At 42.5% G+C, this 16864-nt stretch overlaps 1 protein-coding gene across 1 annotated transcript in view; it reads left to right on the top strand.

Moving 5' to 3' along the window:
• The window catches only part of KREMEN1 (kringle containing transmembrane protein 1), a 52088-nt gene that overhangs the window by 7184 nt on the left and 28040 nt on the right, over positions 1 to 16864 (top strand). The window contains exon 2 of the mRNA XM_023741775.1: positions 1167 to 1258. Within this exon, the coding sequence (XP_023597543.1) occupies positions 1167 to 1258 (92 nt within the window). The remainder of the gene's footprint in view (positions 1 to 1166; positions 1259 to 16864) is intronic.

The raw sequence follows: 16864 nt of genomic DNA, 5'->3' as shown, positions 1-16864 counted from the left end.
AGACTTACTGGTCTGACAGAGACTGGAGAAACCCCAAGAGTATGGCCCCCAGGCACCCTTTTAACTCAGTACTGAAGTCACTCCTGAGGTTCATCCTTCAGCCAGAGATTAGACAGGCCCATAAACAAACAATAATACACGAATCTCAACCATGTATACAAGGCTAAATGGGCACGCCAGCCCAGGGGCAAGGAAGAGAAGGCAGGAGGGGACAGGAAGGCTGGACAAAGGGAAATGGGGAACCCAAGGTCGAGAAGGGGAGAGTGTTGACCCATTGTGGGGTTAGCAACCAATGTCACAAAACAATATGTGTATTAATTGTTTAGTGAGAAACTAGTTTTCTCTGTAAACCTTCATCTAAAGCACAATAAAAAAAAGAAAAAGAAAGGAGGAAAACTGTAAAAAAAAAGAAAGAAAACCCTGTAGAGCACAATTCTACTCTGACACACATGGGTCACCATGAGTCAGAATAAATTTGATAGCAACTGTTTTTTTTTTTTTTTTTTTTTTTGCAGGGGGTGTTCCATAGTAATAAATGTTTCTCTACACCACACATTTACTAGATGCCTAGCTTCTTTTGTATGGATATACCACATTTATTTAGTCAATCCTTTATTGTTGGATATTGTTGTTTCCAACTTTTTTATATTATAAAAATGGTGAACGCCTTTGTAAGTAAAGACTTCCTTGGAATAAATTCCTAAAGAGGAAATTGCTGGGTAAAGGGTTTGCACATTTTTAGGGCCTTTGATTCTAATTACCAAATTGCTGCCTGGCCTTTTGTGTCAGTTCACATTCTCATCAGCGGTGTGTGAGAACACCTGTGCTCTCTCAGAGGGTGGAATCCCAGTGTTCACATTCAAGGTGACAGTGCTATTTGGCATGGTTTATTTGATAGTCAGTTGTCCTAGTTACACTGCAGTGAAGTTTTATAAACCTTTGTTCACTTTCTTCCCAAACTCTGGAGTATACGTCAGAGTAGAAAGGTTTGTTCTTGTAGTATTGCCATCTTTTTCCTTCTTGAGAAGAGATGGGATTGAGATGGATGCCAGTCATGAGAAATAACACAGAAGGTGAAGTGTTCCCTTTCTGTGAAACTGGAAAGCAATGAGCCAGTTGACTTAAAATGCCAGAAATGTTACTGATTGTGTCCTTTTCCCCAACAGAAACCCAGATGGAGATGTGAGCCCCTGGTGCTATGTGGCCGAGCATGAGGATGGTGTCTACTGGAAGTACTGCGAGATAACTGCTTGCCAGAGTAAGACCATGTATAATACCTGATCTGAACACCAAGAGTGCAGAGTGGGAGGCCACCATCCAGCTCAGGTAGTTCAGGCAGGCGAGTTTCAGAAAGCAGGTGAAGGGAGAAGCCATCACTTCTTTTGTTGAGGATTTTCAGGAATAGGAATGTCTGGTTCCCTCAGTACCCGGTTCCCTTGCTGGGTAAAACCAACGACAATTCTTACCTTAATTTCTGCTTATTGATTCTTTCATGGATACGGAGGACAACGGCTCAGTAGCAGGCTAGAAAAGAAAAAGTACCTTGCACTTTTTGAAACTATTGAAGAACCTATTTATAGACAGAGAAACTCAGTTATAGCACTGATTATTATTATTTGGATTTGGATGTGCCTGCTGAAAAAATAATATTCAGTAAATACCTGATTAAATACCATACAAAGCCAATATTATTGTTCTTTTCCCCACATTAGCATGAAGATGTTCTAATGTTTTATTTTATTTTATGATAATAACCCATATCCTATACCTCCCTGGAGCCCTGGTGGCACAGTGGTTAGAAGCTCGGCTGCTAACCAAAAGGTCAGCAGTTCGAATCCACCAGCTGCTCCTTGGAAACCCTATGGGGCGGTTCTACTATGTCCTATAGAGTCGCTATGAGCTGGAATCAACTCTATGACACCGGGTTTGGTTTTGGGTTTTGTACCTCTCTACTACTGAAAAACCCAGTTTCTTCAGTCTTTTATTAGAAGGCCTATTTTCTGTTTCATTCATTCATTCCTTATTAAGTGTTTATTATATGCAAGATACAAAGGCAAGAAGATACCCTGGCCCTCAGGGAGTATATTGTCTAGCAGGGAACCCTAGAAGGATACTTTAAAACAAGGTAGAAACTATCGTAGAAAGGTTTTACAGAAAGTTTAAAGTACAGAAACCAAAACTAAACCTAGTACTATAAGGAATGTCTTTTTAAATATGCCAGAGGAGCAGGATTTCTCAGTCCCTAGAGCTGAAGAAAAGGTCAGTTCATTCACCATTATTCTGCCTGGCTTATTTTTGTCCTTATTTTCTAAACCTACTTCTTGTCCTGCCCCCTTCTCACTCGTTAGGTCAGAAAGTTTGTAGAATGATGTGGAGATGCGGGTGGGACCTGGGACCCCTGCCTTCTCATGTCCAGAATTCTGATGCCTCCAGGGGAAAGTGCTGCTGGCCCAGTGCTTACCTTTCATAATTTAAACTTCCAAATGTCACCACTGCCTGACAGCTAGGCTTCAGCTTCACTGTCCTTCCAGCTTGACTGTGTCTTAATTCAGTTACAAAATTGAGAAAGCTGTAAAGACTAAAGGAGTAGGCTTTTGTTCAGTCTACTTAGTCAAAATTATAAAATAAAAAGCGTCTCATTTGGCTTTCGTTATGTAAAGAAGAAAGGGAACGGGAGGCGGGGAGGAAAACAGATTTTCCTCGGTCCATTTGTTGTATACAAAGATAGTCTTTTAGTACTAGCCTATGTCATTCTCTCAGGGATGGTGAAGAGGGGATTTCAATCTGTGCACTTTTATTTGGAAAGGTAATCCTCTTCAACTTGCATTTATAAAATATAATTTGGGCCAATAGGAGCTGCTTCCTGTGGTCATTGACCCTAGGCTACAGAAGAGAGAATTCTAGCAAAATGGTACAAACCCCTACAATTTGTAATATTTGTCTGATGTACCTCACTGTTTCAAATAAACCAAAAAACTAAACCCACTGCTGTCAAGTCGATTCTGACTCATGGCAACCCTAGAGGACAGAACAGAACTGCCCCATAGAGTTTCCAAGGCTGTAATCTTTATGGAAGCAGACTGCCACATCTTTCTCCCGAGAAGCAGCTGGTGAGTTCAAACCACCATCCTGTCAGTTAGCAGCAGAACGCTTAACCACTGTGCCACCAGGGCTCCTTGTTCCAAATAAGGGAAATTAAATATTATTTCCATTTCTGACAGCCCTTTTGATAACCCTCTCAACGCTCCTAAAGTTGACCTTGAACTGGGCTGTGGAGGGAGCCTTGCAGAAGTTGGGAACGAGAACTTGAGAGTACCTGGTTTGGGGGAAGTGAGCAGTGTCTGGCTTTGGTGCTTTGGAAAATCCTTCATTCTACCCTAAGGGTACTAGGGCTTCCCATCAGGCCCAACCTCAGACCTTCAGTCTGGCAGAACATTGTGCTTCTGGTACATCTGATTAACATAGTTGAGAAAAGCTCTTAGGCTGTCTGTAGCAAGAGGCCTTGGCAATTGCCTGAAGGATCCACTGAAATACAGCCTGCCTATTTTAGGCCACTTCTGCCCTATTTCTGGATGTGGAGTCAGAATATTCATGAATAATACTAACCCTCTGTGTGAAGCCCGCCATTCATGATTAGCATTGAACTTGTCATACAGGAAAAGGCCTGTGACATGATCAGATTCCTGGAAAGTTCATATCTGAATATAACAGACCCAGCAGGAGCCAGGGGAAATGAATGTTTAGGGACAAAGCAGAATCTGTTGAATGGTGGGTTATTGTGTGGAGACCGGAATCTCTGCCTCTCAGCTCGTTACGTGGAGAGTGAAAACAAGCAGGGAGGCAGAGATGAAGTATGATTCAAAAGGGGCAAAGAAAAATTTGAACTGGGCCCTTGACCTGCAGAGCATGGATCAGAACTAACTGTTAAAAGGAGAACAACTCCAAGGTAATTGGACTTGCCCTTCAAACTGCTTTTGCCAGGATGTTTCAGAAACCCTGAGTTCTTATTACAGACAGGAGAAATACAAATTTTAAAAGCAAATTCCAATGTCATCAAGTTTATCATCCCTCTAGGTCCCACCCTCTAGATCTCCAAGTCCTGTTGCTTTGACTGTTGAAAGGGGAAATGTTTGGCTTAATATCCATCCTTTGCATGCCTCTTTTGTTAAACAATCACCCTTACCGTCCTAATTCCCCTTAGCTTCATTGCTTCTGAGGGACATGTTAGTGAGGACCTCAGCATGGCTTTTACTTTGCTCTTTTTTGCCTAGAGGATGTTTATAAAAGTTTTGTACAGTTTTTGAAAGTAAATAATGTATTTGTGAGTGGGGGGAATCTTACAAATGGCATTTAAAGGCAAATGTAATTTTCTTCACATAGCTCATTTGGGCCTGAGGCCATGGGCGTGAGAAATTTACCTTCTCATCTCTGGGAACTGTTTTTTGTTTACTTGTTTACTATAAAAAGTTCACTTGTTTAGTATCAACCCAACTATAAAAAATTCGTCTTTGAAATGGGGAGTGAATATCGACTGGGTATTAGATTATATTAAGATATTACTGTTAATTAGGTATGTGTCTTAGTTTGTTAGTGCTACTGTAACAGAAATACCACAAGTGGGTGGCTTTAACAAACAGAAATTTATTTTCTCACAGAATAGGAGGCTATAGAAGGCCAAGTTCAGGGCATAGGCTCTAGGGGAAGGCTTTCTCTGTCCACTCTTGGGGAAGGCCCTTGTCTCTTTCAGCTTCTATTACTCGGTTCCTTGGCAATCTTAACCTAGCGTGCATCTTCCCCTCTGTTTGTGCTTTCCTTCTCTGTGCCTGATTTGCTCTTTTATATCTCAAAGGTGATTGGCTTAAAACACACTTTAAACTGATATGGTCTCATTAACATAACAAAGAAAGTCCTGTTCCCAAATGGGATTATAGCCACAGGTATAGGAATTTAGGATTTACAACACATGGTGGTTTTATTTTTATATATGTATATATATTTTTAATGTCCTTTTTAATTACGGATGCATATTAAAGTATTTGTGGTTGAAATAAAATTTATGTTTGGAATTTGCTTTAAAATAGAAAGTAACTGGGTAGGGGTGAGGGAAATAGGTGAAACAAGAATAGTTTAAAAAAATGTGGATATTGATACTGGGTGATGGGTGATTTTTAGTATTCTTTCCCATTTTTGTGTATGTTTGAAAGTTTCCATTATAAAAATAAATTTTTATATTAATTTTACAATATTCTAAATGTTAAAAAAAAAATACAATATTCAGAGTATCCAGATTCAAATAGGTAACATGATCTGTAATACTTTTGTGTATAGCTCACAGGTATCTGAATTAATTATTAAAATTAGTTATTAAAATTTAAAATCCACACAAGAACTTTAGACATACTTAGATTATTATTAGCTGTGATAAATGATATTTCTTAAGCTCCATTCACATGCCAGATTTTGTACAAAGTGGGGAGTTACAAGGATGGCATGGTCTGTGACTTGTGGGGAGCCCCCAGTCTAGGACGTAAGACAGACTTACAAATAGATAAACGTATCAAGATACTCTGTAATAAGTAAGGTAAGCAAAAGGTTCTATGGGAGCACCAAAGAGGGACATTTGCCCTGGCCTGGTAGGAGGCAGGGGCTACATTTGTCAAAGAGGGCTGCTTGAAGAAGTTAAGTCTTAGTGCAGGGCGTCTCCAACTTTAAGGGGCGTACAGTCACCTGGATTCTGATTCAGTAGGTCTAAGCGGGCCTGAGGTTCTTCATTTCTAACAAGCTCCTGGGATACTGAAGTTGCAGACCTCAATTTGAGTAGCGCAGTTCTAGATGTTGGGTGGGGCGGAGGTAAGGAAGGGATTTGAGGCAGAAGGAACAGTTTGCAGGCACGCGGTATTTGCATGCACACGCACACACACAGAGTGGTAAATTTTAAGAAGGAAGGGGCAGGCACTGGCTCAGGAACACTCTATGCTCATCTCTCTCCATGTGGTTCGCCCCTTCATCCAAGGAAAAACTCAGCCTCAGCCTTCAGACCCAACTTTCTTTCTTGCCTGAGCACCCTAAGTTAAAAAGACTGGGGCTAGGGTCTGAGAGAAGAGAGGCAGAGGTCCTGGGAGAGTACTGATAAGTTTCATTCAATGAGCTGTTAGAGCTTTTATGTGAGCGGTGCTATCTCTGTTAAACTGGGTTGGGACACAGTATGCCTGAAATAGTGTTAAATTTGTTTTAATTTAAAGGAGAACGTTGTGCTATAGGTAAGGTGATGTGAACTGTAAAAAAGAAAAGTATGAATAATGCAGCTTCCATTAAAAGATGAAGAAGAAGTAGGAGGAGGAAGGGGAAGAAGAAGAGGAGATGAGGTCTGAGAAGAAATAAACAGAGCAGATAATGGAAAGTCTGTGGTCTGGCTACAGAGCTTGGACTTGATTGAGGAAGATGTGATAAGGCTGAGAAGAGTGTGGAGTGTCTGAAGGAGATGTTTCTCCATAGCTTCTTCAGCATCTGTACTAGGGAGTTGGGGTGAGATTTCTCCCTTTGAATCAGTGAGAAGTTGTCTGGTGATTGTTATCATCCACACAGACCTAGGGACCTAGGAGGATGCCAGCACTAGTGCCTCTGCAACATGGAACCTTAGGTCGATCTCAGCCTCTGCCCGCACTGGCTCCTAAACTGTTAGTATTTACCTTATTAAAATGCAGTGCAAAAAAACAGGATTTGAAGGCTTCTGATTGTGATCCCTAATAAGAATTTTTAAAGCTGTGTTTAAAGTTTATAAAAAGCCAAGGACGCTTTGGCAGTGGTGGTCAAGACAGCCTCTCAATTATAGCCAATGCTTTGTTTCTCTTTTATGCATTTTAATGTCAGCACTGAATTTTAGTGTTTCTGCCATCATTGAATGCCTACTATGTACAAAGCACTTATATTCACATTATCGTATTTAACCTTTTCAACAATTCTATGAAGCATATAGTATGTCTACTCTTCCCCTTCCACCGCCCTATCCTTATTTTTCAGATAAGGAGATTGTGGTTAGAGTGAAGCTAGAGTGGTTACTTTATTTGATGAGGATGACACTCTGGGCCGAACAGGAGTTGAATCTAGGATTCCTGACAGCGAGTCCAGGGCCCTTTCCTTTCAGTACTTGAGAACAGCCCCCACTTCCTTTATTGCCTTGAAAATGGGGGCCCTGGATATAGCCAGGCTACTGCTGAGGTCATTCTTCAGAATTTTCTTTGTGGATTGTTTGGAATTAAAGTTTGAAATTCTGATAGTATGCCGAATCATTAAGATTGCCTTTCTGACATTGTGGAAACCAAAGGATTAGCTCAGTGGCGACAGAGGGTCTGCAGTTCATGCTGTTAGCTCTAAGTGATTTTCTTTTCTTCTTTGGGTTTGGGAAATCCCAGGCCCCAGGAGTAAAGCAGGCTGCAGTGGTATCCAGGAAGAATTTGTTGCACAGCAGAGCTGCCCTGGAGAATGCTAGGCTGGCTCCGCGGGTGTTCCCAGCCCAGCTGTTCTCAGCCGGGAAAGGTTTCCCGTGGCTGGACTCTGCAGGAAACACCACATCACCAGCTTTGTCCAGGCCTCAAGGTCTCTCCCAGTCCTGCATCTTTATTGCTGTGGGATCAGTTCACCTCCTCTAAAAGGACTGCTCTCTGTGCATCATTTATAGTTCACAGCCTCAAACTTTAACCTGTAGCAAAAACAATATGGAAATGAACATTAATAGTATGAATTATTCAGACTAATTTTTTTCCTCTGGGCTTTGTCTTTCAGTTACAGTTACTTAGGATTTTTGCTTCTTTCAACCTTTTAGACTGCCCAAATTAGTATCGTTAGAATCCTGTTTTATATTGTTTATTCTTGTTTTACGTGAGTAGTTAGTTTTGTTTTCCCAACTAGACTAAACTGTTCAAAGATAGGAGCAGCAGTAGCTTGGGAATTTCTGTGTATGAGAGACTTAGGGTAGAAAGGAGAACTCAAGGATTTCCCTTGAAACTGCATTTCCCTAGCAAATGTTTATTTGTGGAGGGGTTGCTGATGGAATTTATAGTGGCTTTACCCTCTCAAACCACTCCTTGGCTAACACTGAAAAGAACCATATATTGCAACAATCTTCTACAACACCTAGCACAGTGCAGGCCATAACAGGTGCTCAGTAAATATTCTTTGTTGGGGACGTGATGAGAGATCTCTTCCCATAAGAGAGATAACACAAGCTAGTGGAAAGAATGTGGACTTTAGAGCGACGTGGCTTAGGTTTGAATCATCACTTGCTTTATGGCTTTAGGCAAAATGACTTCCCTCTGAGCCTTGGTTTCCTCTCTGTGCTTTCCTATCAGGGCTATTTTGAAAATTAAATGAGTAAAACGCATACAGCTCCAAGTCCAGGACCTGGTGCGTGGTAGTACCAACAGGTATTTTGGTAACTGGTGCTTTCCCGGAGGAATGGGCTACCATTGGCCTGCTCCTGTGGCCTAACTCCTAGAAGGCATTATTCCTAACCTTCTTTTTATTTCTGCCCATTCTTTTTTCATCTGACTGACTGAGGGTTCAGTACCAGGCGTCAGCTGCTGCTGCTATGGTCATTCCCCTTGAGACCTGTGGCATTGGACCCAGGGAACACAAGAGACCCCATGTTTGTTCTTATAATGCAGTTTCATGGATTCAGGTCTGACGTACACTCGGCTATTTTTTATTTTTGGCAGTGGATGTTATTTAATTTTCCACACAAAAATATACACTTTCTGAACCAAATAGACATTTTCCTCAGTGACAGATACACTGTATTTCCAAAATGTTCTAAAGCACAGTTGTGTAAAGCATAATAATAATTTGAAAAGAGAAAAGTATTGAGATCAATAAAGATGATTTTACTGGTACTTGATAGGGTCCATAAGGAATATAAATTTCGGTTCCAGTTGCTGTTGAGCTGATTTCGACTCACAACAATCCCATATATGTGAGAGTAGAACTGTGTACCATAGGGTTTTTATGGCTGTGACCTTTCAGAAGCAGATGGCCAGACCTTTCTTCCAAGGTACATCCACTGCCAGTTAGTAGCCTAGCACTTAACTCTTTGCAGCACCCAGGGACATCCAAGGAATATAAATAAACATAAGAAATAGTTCCCACCCTCAATCTTATGATATAGTTAGGAATCTGAGTTATAAACCTATGAGAAAATTGTAAGCAGCATACCAATTACATAAATAAGTGTTGAATTATGAGGTACAATGCTGTGAGTTTTTGAAGATGAGAGGGTCAATAGGGTTGTGGGAGTTGGGGGGCATCATTATGGAGAAAGGTGGGTAGGGAATGGATGGATCAGGGCACACCAGATCAGGAACAACATGACAGAGGGATGGAGGAAGGGCACGAGATTGGTAGGAGTATGGATTGGGATCTAGGCTGCCTGGAGTAGAGGAGTGGACAGAGAGGAACCAGGTAAGACCTTGAATGCCAGAGTTGATAATATGGGGAATGACATGCTGAAAGCCCTACTTTTGGAACATGGGTCCCGTGTCCATTTACAGGATGGATAGGAGGAAGGAAGTTTGGGGAGGAGAGGATGAGTGTAGATTTCTAAATCCAGGGAATAAGGGCCTGGGCTATGATGGCCCAGTGAGATAATAAGACTGGAAGGGTTAAATCCACGATGCATTTAGGAAGAAGACAGAACTTGATGACAAGTGGAATATATAAGGGATGAAACAGCAGGAAGAATAAAAGATGACTCTGTGGTTCCTTGCCTAGGTATTTGTGGTGTCTCTGAAAAAATGTCCAAGTCAACAAACCAGGCTCTTCTTCCCAGAGGCACAGATGTATTATGAGGTACAGTGGACTGAACTTTAATCAAGTAAGCTGTTTTGGTTCTATCACTGCCTAACAAGCCACCCAAAAACCTAGTGGCTTAAAACAACAAAAGCTTATCATTTCTTCTGATTCTGTATGTCATGGATTGAATTGTGTCCACCAAAAATATCTGTCAGCTTGGCTAGGTCATGATTCCTAGTATTGTATGATTGTCTACCATTTTGTCATCTGATGTGATTTCCCTATGTGTTGGAAATCCTATCACTATGATGTAATAAGATGGATTAGTGGCAGTTACACTGATGAGATTTACAAGATTGGATAGTGTCTTAAGCCAACCTCTTTTGAGATATAAAAGAGAGAAGCAAGCAGAGAGACAGGGGGATCTCATACCACCAAGAAAGCAACGCCAGGAGCAGAGCACATACTTTGGACCTAAGGTTCCTGTGCAGAGAAGCTCCTAGCCCAAGGGAAGATTGATGACACAGACCTTCCTCCAGAGCTGACAGAGAGAGAAAGCCTTCCCCTGGAGCTGACACCCTGAATTTGGACTTGTAGCCTACTAGACTGTGAGAGAATAAATTCTTTGTTAAAGCCGTCCACTTGTGGTATTTCTGTTATAGCAGCACTGGGTGACTAAGACACTGTGTACTGACTGAGTTTCAGCTGAGCAGTTCTTCTGCTGCTCTCACCTGGGCTCAAGCAGGTGACTGCATTCATCCCAGAGCTCTGCTGGGACTGGAACATCCAAGATGATGTCAGACCTCTAGCCAGGTGGCCTCTCTTTCCAGCTGGGTATTCTTTCTTCTTATGTGATGGCTGGCCTCCAAGAGAAAGGAAGCAGAAGCTGCCAATCTTCTTAAAGCATGAACTCCCAAGTCCACCACATTCTGTTGGTCAACAGCAAGTCGCAAGGCCAGCCTAGATTCAACAGTAGAGTGAATCAATTCCAACTCTTTAAAGTGGGGAACAACACATATGTAAAGGGCAGGGAGAAATTGTTGGGGCCTTGTTTGGAGACCATCTGCCACATTCAATCTCCAGAAATTAAATTTCAGAGAAGGGGCTCCCACCAAAAGGGAACTACCACTGGGAGACATCAGTGCCAATCAGGGATCAGGATCCTTAGGAACTCTTACTACCTTCCCCTAAAGGTTAAATTTCATTGAGGAAGAAGACAGAGCTGTGCTTAGTTATTTGGATGAGTTGGTATGACTCAGAGGCGTGAGTGAGGCTGTTTGAAGAATCAGAGTGACTGAAATAGATTGTTGATATTTAAAAGTAAAGTTGTAGAGGGGTGGTGGAGCCATATTGTGGTAAGGACTTGGAGCAAGATGGCAGCTTTCAGATTTGGAACAGAAGTTACAGATGGACAGGAGGGGCTGCAGTGTGCTGGTGGTCACAGGGCTGAGAGTGTGGATGAATCTACACTTAACCCCTCGATGCTCTGAAGGGAGTATTTTAAGTGATTAGTTCCCTAGTAAGGCACCAGTAGTATCATCTTTCCATTAGAAGACTACCCCTCATTCGCACTTAGTTCTAGTTCCCATGGAGGGGAGAAATCAGCTACTGAGGTACCAGTGCGAGTCCCTGGGGCAGAAAATGGTATTGACACAGGGAATAAATGACATTTAAAATAGGTATCATTTCTGAAGGAGCAGATTTATAAGAAGAAATAAAAGGAATTCTGCAGAGCCATGGAAGGAGTTTTCTAAAACTCAGGATAAGAACTTTGGCTCTTGGTTTCTGAAAGCAAGTATCCTAGGTCTGGTCAGAGCTCTGGAATAGAAAACAGTAACAGTCAGGGCTGCTTCTTATGTGAATTGCCGTCTGAAGATTTGTGTTCAAGTTAAGCTTTTACGATGATGGGCAGCCTTCTTTTTTTTTTTTTAAATAATATTTTATTGTGCTTTTGGTCAGCCTTCTGTCTTTGACAAGAATTGCTTGGTTGCCAGGAATAGAACTTACTAAAGTTAACTCGAGCAAAAGGGATTTATTGAAAGGATATTAGAGGTATATTACAGAACCTAATCCCTGTCTCCCAAGAACCTGAAAGAAAGCATCCACTCTCACAATCTCTCTCTGGGGCCACAGGGTCCCCCATCTCTGCTTCTCTCTCAGCATGGCACCCATTCTTCTTCCTCTTTGTGTACCAGCAAAATCCGCTCACTCATCAGCTCACGTGGACCAAATATGGTGAGTTGCCTTAACCCCTACTTGATCGATCCCTGCAAGTCCATTGCCTGCAATTCACTAACTGGAATCCTGATTCCAGATTCTTGGAAGAGAAAATCTGATGGTCCCAGTGTGAGTCAGCTGTGACCAGAGGAGGGGGTCTCTTGGCCTGTCCCAACCAATAGCAGTTATGGGAGCAGATACTCTGAGAAGGTGCTGTGGTTCTCAGAGGAGGGCTGTGAGCTGTGCAGACCCCCCCAGAAGTGTGTAGACTACCTTCACAATGCGGCCACAGTTATACCCAAATGTATCTATTTAGTGTTCAAGGAGCCCTGGTGGTACAGTGGTTAAGTGCTTGGCTGCTAACCAAAAGATTGGCAATTGGAACCCACCAGCTGATCCACGGGTAAATGATATGGCAGTCTGCTTCTATAAAGATTACAGCCTTGGAAACCCTATGAGGCTGTTTTACCTGTCCTGTAGGGTCACTCTGAGTTGGAATCGACTTGACAGCAATGGGTTTGGTTGTTTATGATAGTCAAATAAGAGTTCTTGGGTTAATCTGAATGGAGCACTATCTCCCCTCAGCCTACCTCTCAGATTATCTCGGTCAAGAACTCTGAACATCTAGAGAAAATATTGGTAATTAACTGCTGTGAGTTTTAAAGCCTCAGCTATGATAAACAAGGGGTCCATTTGTGTTTTAAGATGATTTTTTAAAAATTGAAAGTGATGAAGCCTCTTTGGTAAGAGGAAAAATGCATGACCAAGCCACAAGGACTTTAAAGTGGCCTTGAAAGTAAAAAAGAATTTGAGAACAAATATCCTTTTTCAAATTGACTTTTCCTCCCTGCTTCTGGGAAGAGCTGAGGGTGGGACACAGTCTGGAAATCCACTCAGTTGACCAGTAACGCTTTTGAAGACTGCATGACGCGTCTTCTCTGGCGAGACCTTGAGCCACACTTTCCAGTACGAGTCAGAGGGCAGTGGCACCCCTCAGAGGCTAACCACTTTCTCAGAGGCTCTTCCCATTGTGCACAGAGCGTTAAGGGAGTAGTAGAATGTTTGAGAATTTGGTCTTTAATTTCAGGGAGTCATGTTTTCATTTAGTTCCTCAGATTGACCCTATGAGAAAAGGGGGTAGGGACACCAAGGAAAAGGCCGTGGAGTGAGAATCTGCAACCCCGGCGCTGACCCTGTTGTATGTTCCCATGCAAGCCCCTAACCTCGCTAAACTGTGGTTTCTTCTTTGTCAGATAGGAATACCATCATCTGCCCTGCCTTCCTGAAAGGGCTGTGAGTTTCATGTGAGAGGACTTATGTGAAAGCACATTGTCTGCTAGACAGATGTAAGAGATTAATATTTTAATATAGAGGGTAAAACCCAGTTTTTTGAGGAGGCTGCCTTTGATTTCGTCTCAGCAAGTTTTTCGTATTTGTGTGGTAAATGATAAAAGCCTTATTATATATAATGATAATAAACACTGTTTATTCAGCACATACTATCCTGCCAGGCCTTGTGGTATTTATTTTGTTTACATTATCTCATTTTAATTATCACAAGAGCCCTTTGAGGTACATATTGTTCCTCTTCCCACTGCTGATGAAACTGAAATTTATAAAAAGGCCACGATGGAGGGGCCAGAACTCATGCAAGGGCCTTTCTGACACCAGGTAAGCCCACATTTGTGATCACTTGAATGTGCCGGCTGCTCCGGGGCAGATGACGGTAGCACCAGTGCCCTTCAGAGTATCGCCACATACTGGGAAGTGAGCAGGCAAAAACAACCCCTGAGCTATACCTTGGAGGGCAGCAAGTGGGGAACATAAATGCTGTCCCTCTTTTAGAAATTATGCTTAGTTTTCTTACAATTTTATTAAGCACTATAATTTTTTCTAAGCCTAAGCCTAAGCAGCAGCAGATGAAGAAGAGGCTAAGCAAAGCCCACAGGCGCTGATAATAGTAAGAACTAGATGTTCTCTAAGACCTCTTTCAGTTCTAACCTTCTGATGTCTCAGCAGCCTTGACAGCAACCAAGGAGACAGGTTAACTATTAAAGTCAGACACAAAAACACAAAAAAGCACGTCAGTCTGGGGCTGTTCGGGGAAGAACATTTGATGACCTCAGGTCACCAAGAAAAATTTAAAACAGGTTGAACTATGTTAAATTTGCTTAAGAAATATGTAATGCATTTTAGAAAGGTTTTATCCGAAATGTTTAAGATAACATTTTTAGTTTTAAAGTTAATTGTTATAGCCAAAGAGGACAGTGAGCAGGAGTCAAAACCAGTGCTTACTAGCTTTCAGTAGATGTTGCTGTGCAGATCAGCTCTGCTTTTTGCTTCTGCTCTGCTCTGTTCCTTCAGTGCTGCCCGAGAGGTACCTTTACCCGCTCCCTCTGTGGTTTCAGCTGGCGACCCTGGACAGGCTTGCTCATTCAGCACATAGTGATAGCACACCTGCAGTGTGGCTGGGGCCAGTGCCAGCCCTGGGAACACAATTGTGTGCAGAAGATATAGTCCTGCTTCAAGTTGTTCATGGTTAAATCCAGGAGTGAAACAAGTAACAGGTGTTTAGAATCAAACTCATACAGACTGCTTTAGGACCACACAGCAGGGGCTTATAAGCCTTCAGATGAGACCCCAGCCCTGACACTAGTGAGAGGCCCTGAAGCAGAGGACCCAGCTAAGGGGGCAGGGGCACAGATGGGGACGGGAACTCCCAGAGGAAATGATGCTCAGGCTAAGTAGGGAAGAGTATTCCATGCAGAAGGAATAGCATGTGCAAAAACTGAGAGGCCAGAGAGCAAGGTGCAGTTGGGAAACTTGTACATATGCTATAATTTAATTTGGCCTTGGTATAGAATGTGAGCCCAGGGGTAGAAAGACCATACTGGCAGGGAAGGGAAGGCAAGACAGCACAGATCAGGCAGTGCCTTGTGTACCCCTTGAGAAAGTGTTGGCTTTATCCCAAGTGGCAACCAGGGCACTTTGAAGGGTTTTAGACAGGGCCCTGCCTATCCCTCCACCTGCTGCTGCTTTTCCCTCTCTTCACCACTGGCCATGCTCACTTGGATGTGCAAGGCCAAGGTCATCCTTGCCTCAGGCCTTTGTATTTGCCACTCTTTCTGCCTGGAATGTACTGTGAAAAGATTGTTCTGGTTGCAGTGTACTAACTAGATTGGAGAGGATGAGCCTGGGAACAGGTAAATAGTATAGGAGATCGATGCAGTGGTCTCAGTGGAAGGAGACGGTGGCCTGAACTGGGGAAGTGGCAGCATGAATGGAGAGGCATGGACAGTTACATGGTATTTTAGGAGGTAGAATTGACAGTGTTTGGCAAGTGGTTGACTTGGGCCCTAAGGATGATCCCCCAGGTGGCTGGACTGTGCCACTGGTGTTCCAGTGTCTTAGAGCAGCAGTAGGGCATGGTCTGCTTCCCAGCAATCCACCTCATGGTGTGTTTGGGGACTTTGCTGCCCCACTGGAACATAAGCTGCCTGGATTTGCTCACCAGATTGTTGTGAATAAAGCTTACAGGTTCCAGCTGCATTAATGCAACCCATGGCCTTGTTTATGTCAAATCTTAACATGTATGATTATGTGCCTTGGGTTCTGTATGAACTAATGCATAGAAACATGCTTACTTGTGAGCATAATGGAACAAATGAGAAAAAAATCGGAGTAAATGAACGAGGTGATCGTGATCAAGTGCAGCAAGTCACTGGGTTACGAATGTCTGACTTAGGAACAACTCGAATTTGCCCTTTAGTGTTATATAAATTTGCCCTTGCTTTGAAACGATTGAACTAACCCCTACCCGAAACAAATTCTTTATCACAATCACCTTCACTTACTGCATGTGCAGCTTTTAAATCACTGAAAAGGCTTCAAGCCTTTTCTTGCACTAAAGTAAGGCTAAATAAGAACCGTATGTACCTGTGCTAACTTAGCTACAAATTAGACTTAAAGACACACTTAGGAACGGATCTTGTTCATAACCCAGGGACTGCCTGTAGCTCTTGTTAAGAACCGTTAAACACATGGCTCAGGTTTCCATATGCAAGGTCCCTTTAACAACAGCAACTTATATATATGCCCCTGACTGCACTGCAGTTGTTTAAACCCTACAACCCAGACATTCCCAAGCAGGCCCCTGGACTCTTACTGCCTAGAGCCTTTCTGTTTACATTTGCTACTATAGAGATTTGGTTTGTTTCCGAAAGATGCATTTTAACATTTGTGTGGTGAGCCACATTTGTTATATTTGAACCATCTATGACGCAAGGGAGAAGGGTAACCACTTGGCTTAGAGGGGGAAGGGCAACTCTTGGGGTTAGCTGAGGTACTTCCTGCCAACTTAAAATGAGCTGTTTAGATGGTGGCAGAAATAAAAAAGTATGTGTGTATACATATACACATACATAGTTTCTTATAGCCAAAGCCAGTGTGGATGTAGAGATAGGTAGGTAGGTAGATAGATAGCTGCCGTTGAGTTGACTCTTAACTCATGGCGACCTTATGTACAACAGAACAAAGTGTTACCCAGTCCCATGTCATTCTCATAATCGCTGGCATGTTTGAGTTCATTGTCAGGGCTATGTGCAAATCCATCTCACCAAGGGTCTCCCTCACCCTCGCTGGCCCTCTATTTCACTAAACATTATGGCCTTCTCCAGTGATTGATCCTTCCTGATGCTGTGCCCAAAGCAAGTGAGTCGGGCAGTTCTGTTGTGATCCATAAGGTTTCCTTTGCCTAATTTTTGTTTTGAAATTTTTTTATTGTACTTTAGATGAAGGTTTACAGAACAAATAGTTTCTCATTAAACAGTCAGTACACATATTGTTTTATGACACTGTTTAACAA

The sequence above is a fragment of the Trichechus manatus genome, unplaced genomic scaffold (genome assembly GCF_000243295.1).
Source record: "Trichechus manatus latirostris isolate Lorelei unplaced genomic scaffold, TriManLat1.0 scaffold00190, whole genome shotgun sequence".
NCBI classification, from domain to species: Eukaryota; Metazoa; Chordata; class Mammalia; order Sirenia; family Trichechidae; genus Trichechus; species Trichechus manatus.
Note: the sequence above shows the minus strand (reverse complement) of the source record. Positions and strands in the feature narration are given on the sequence as shown.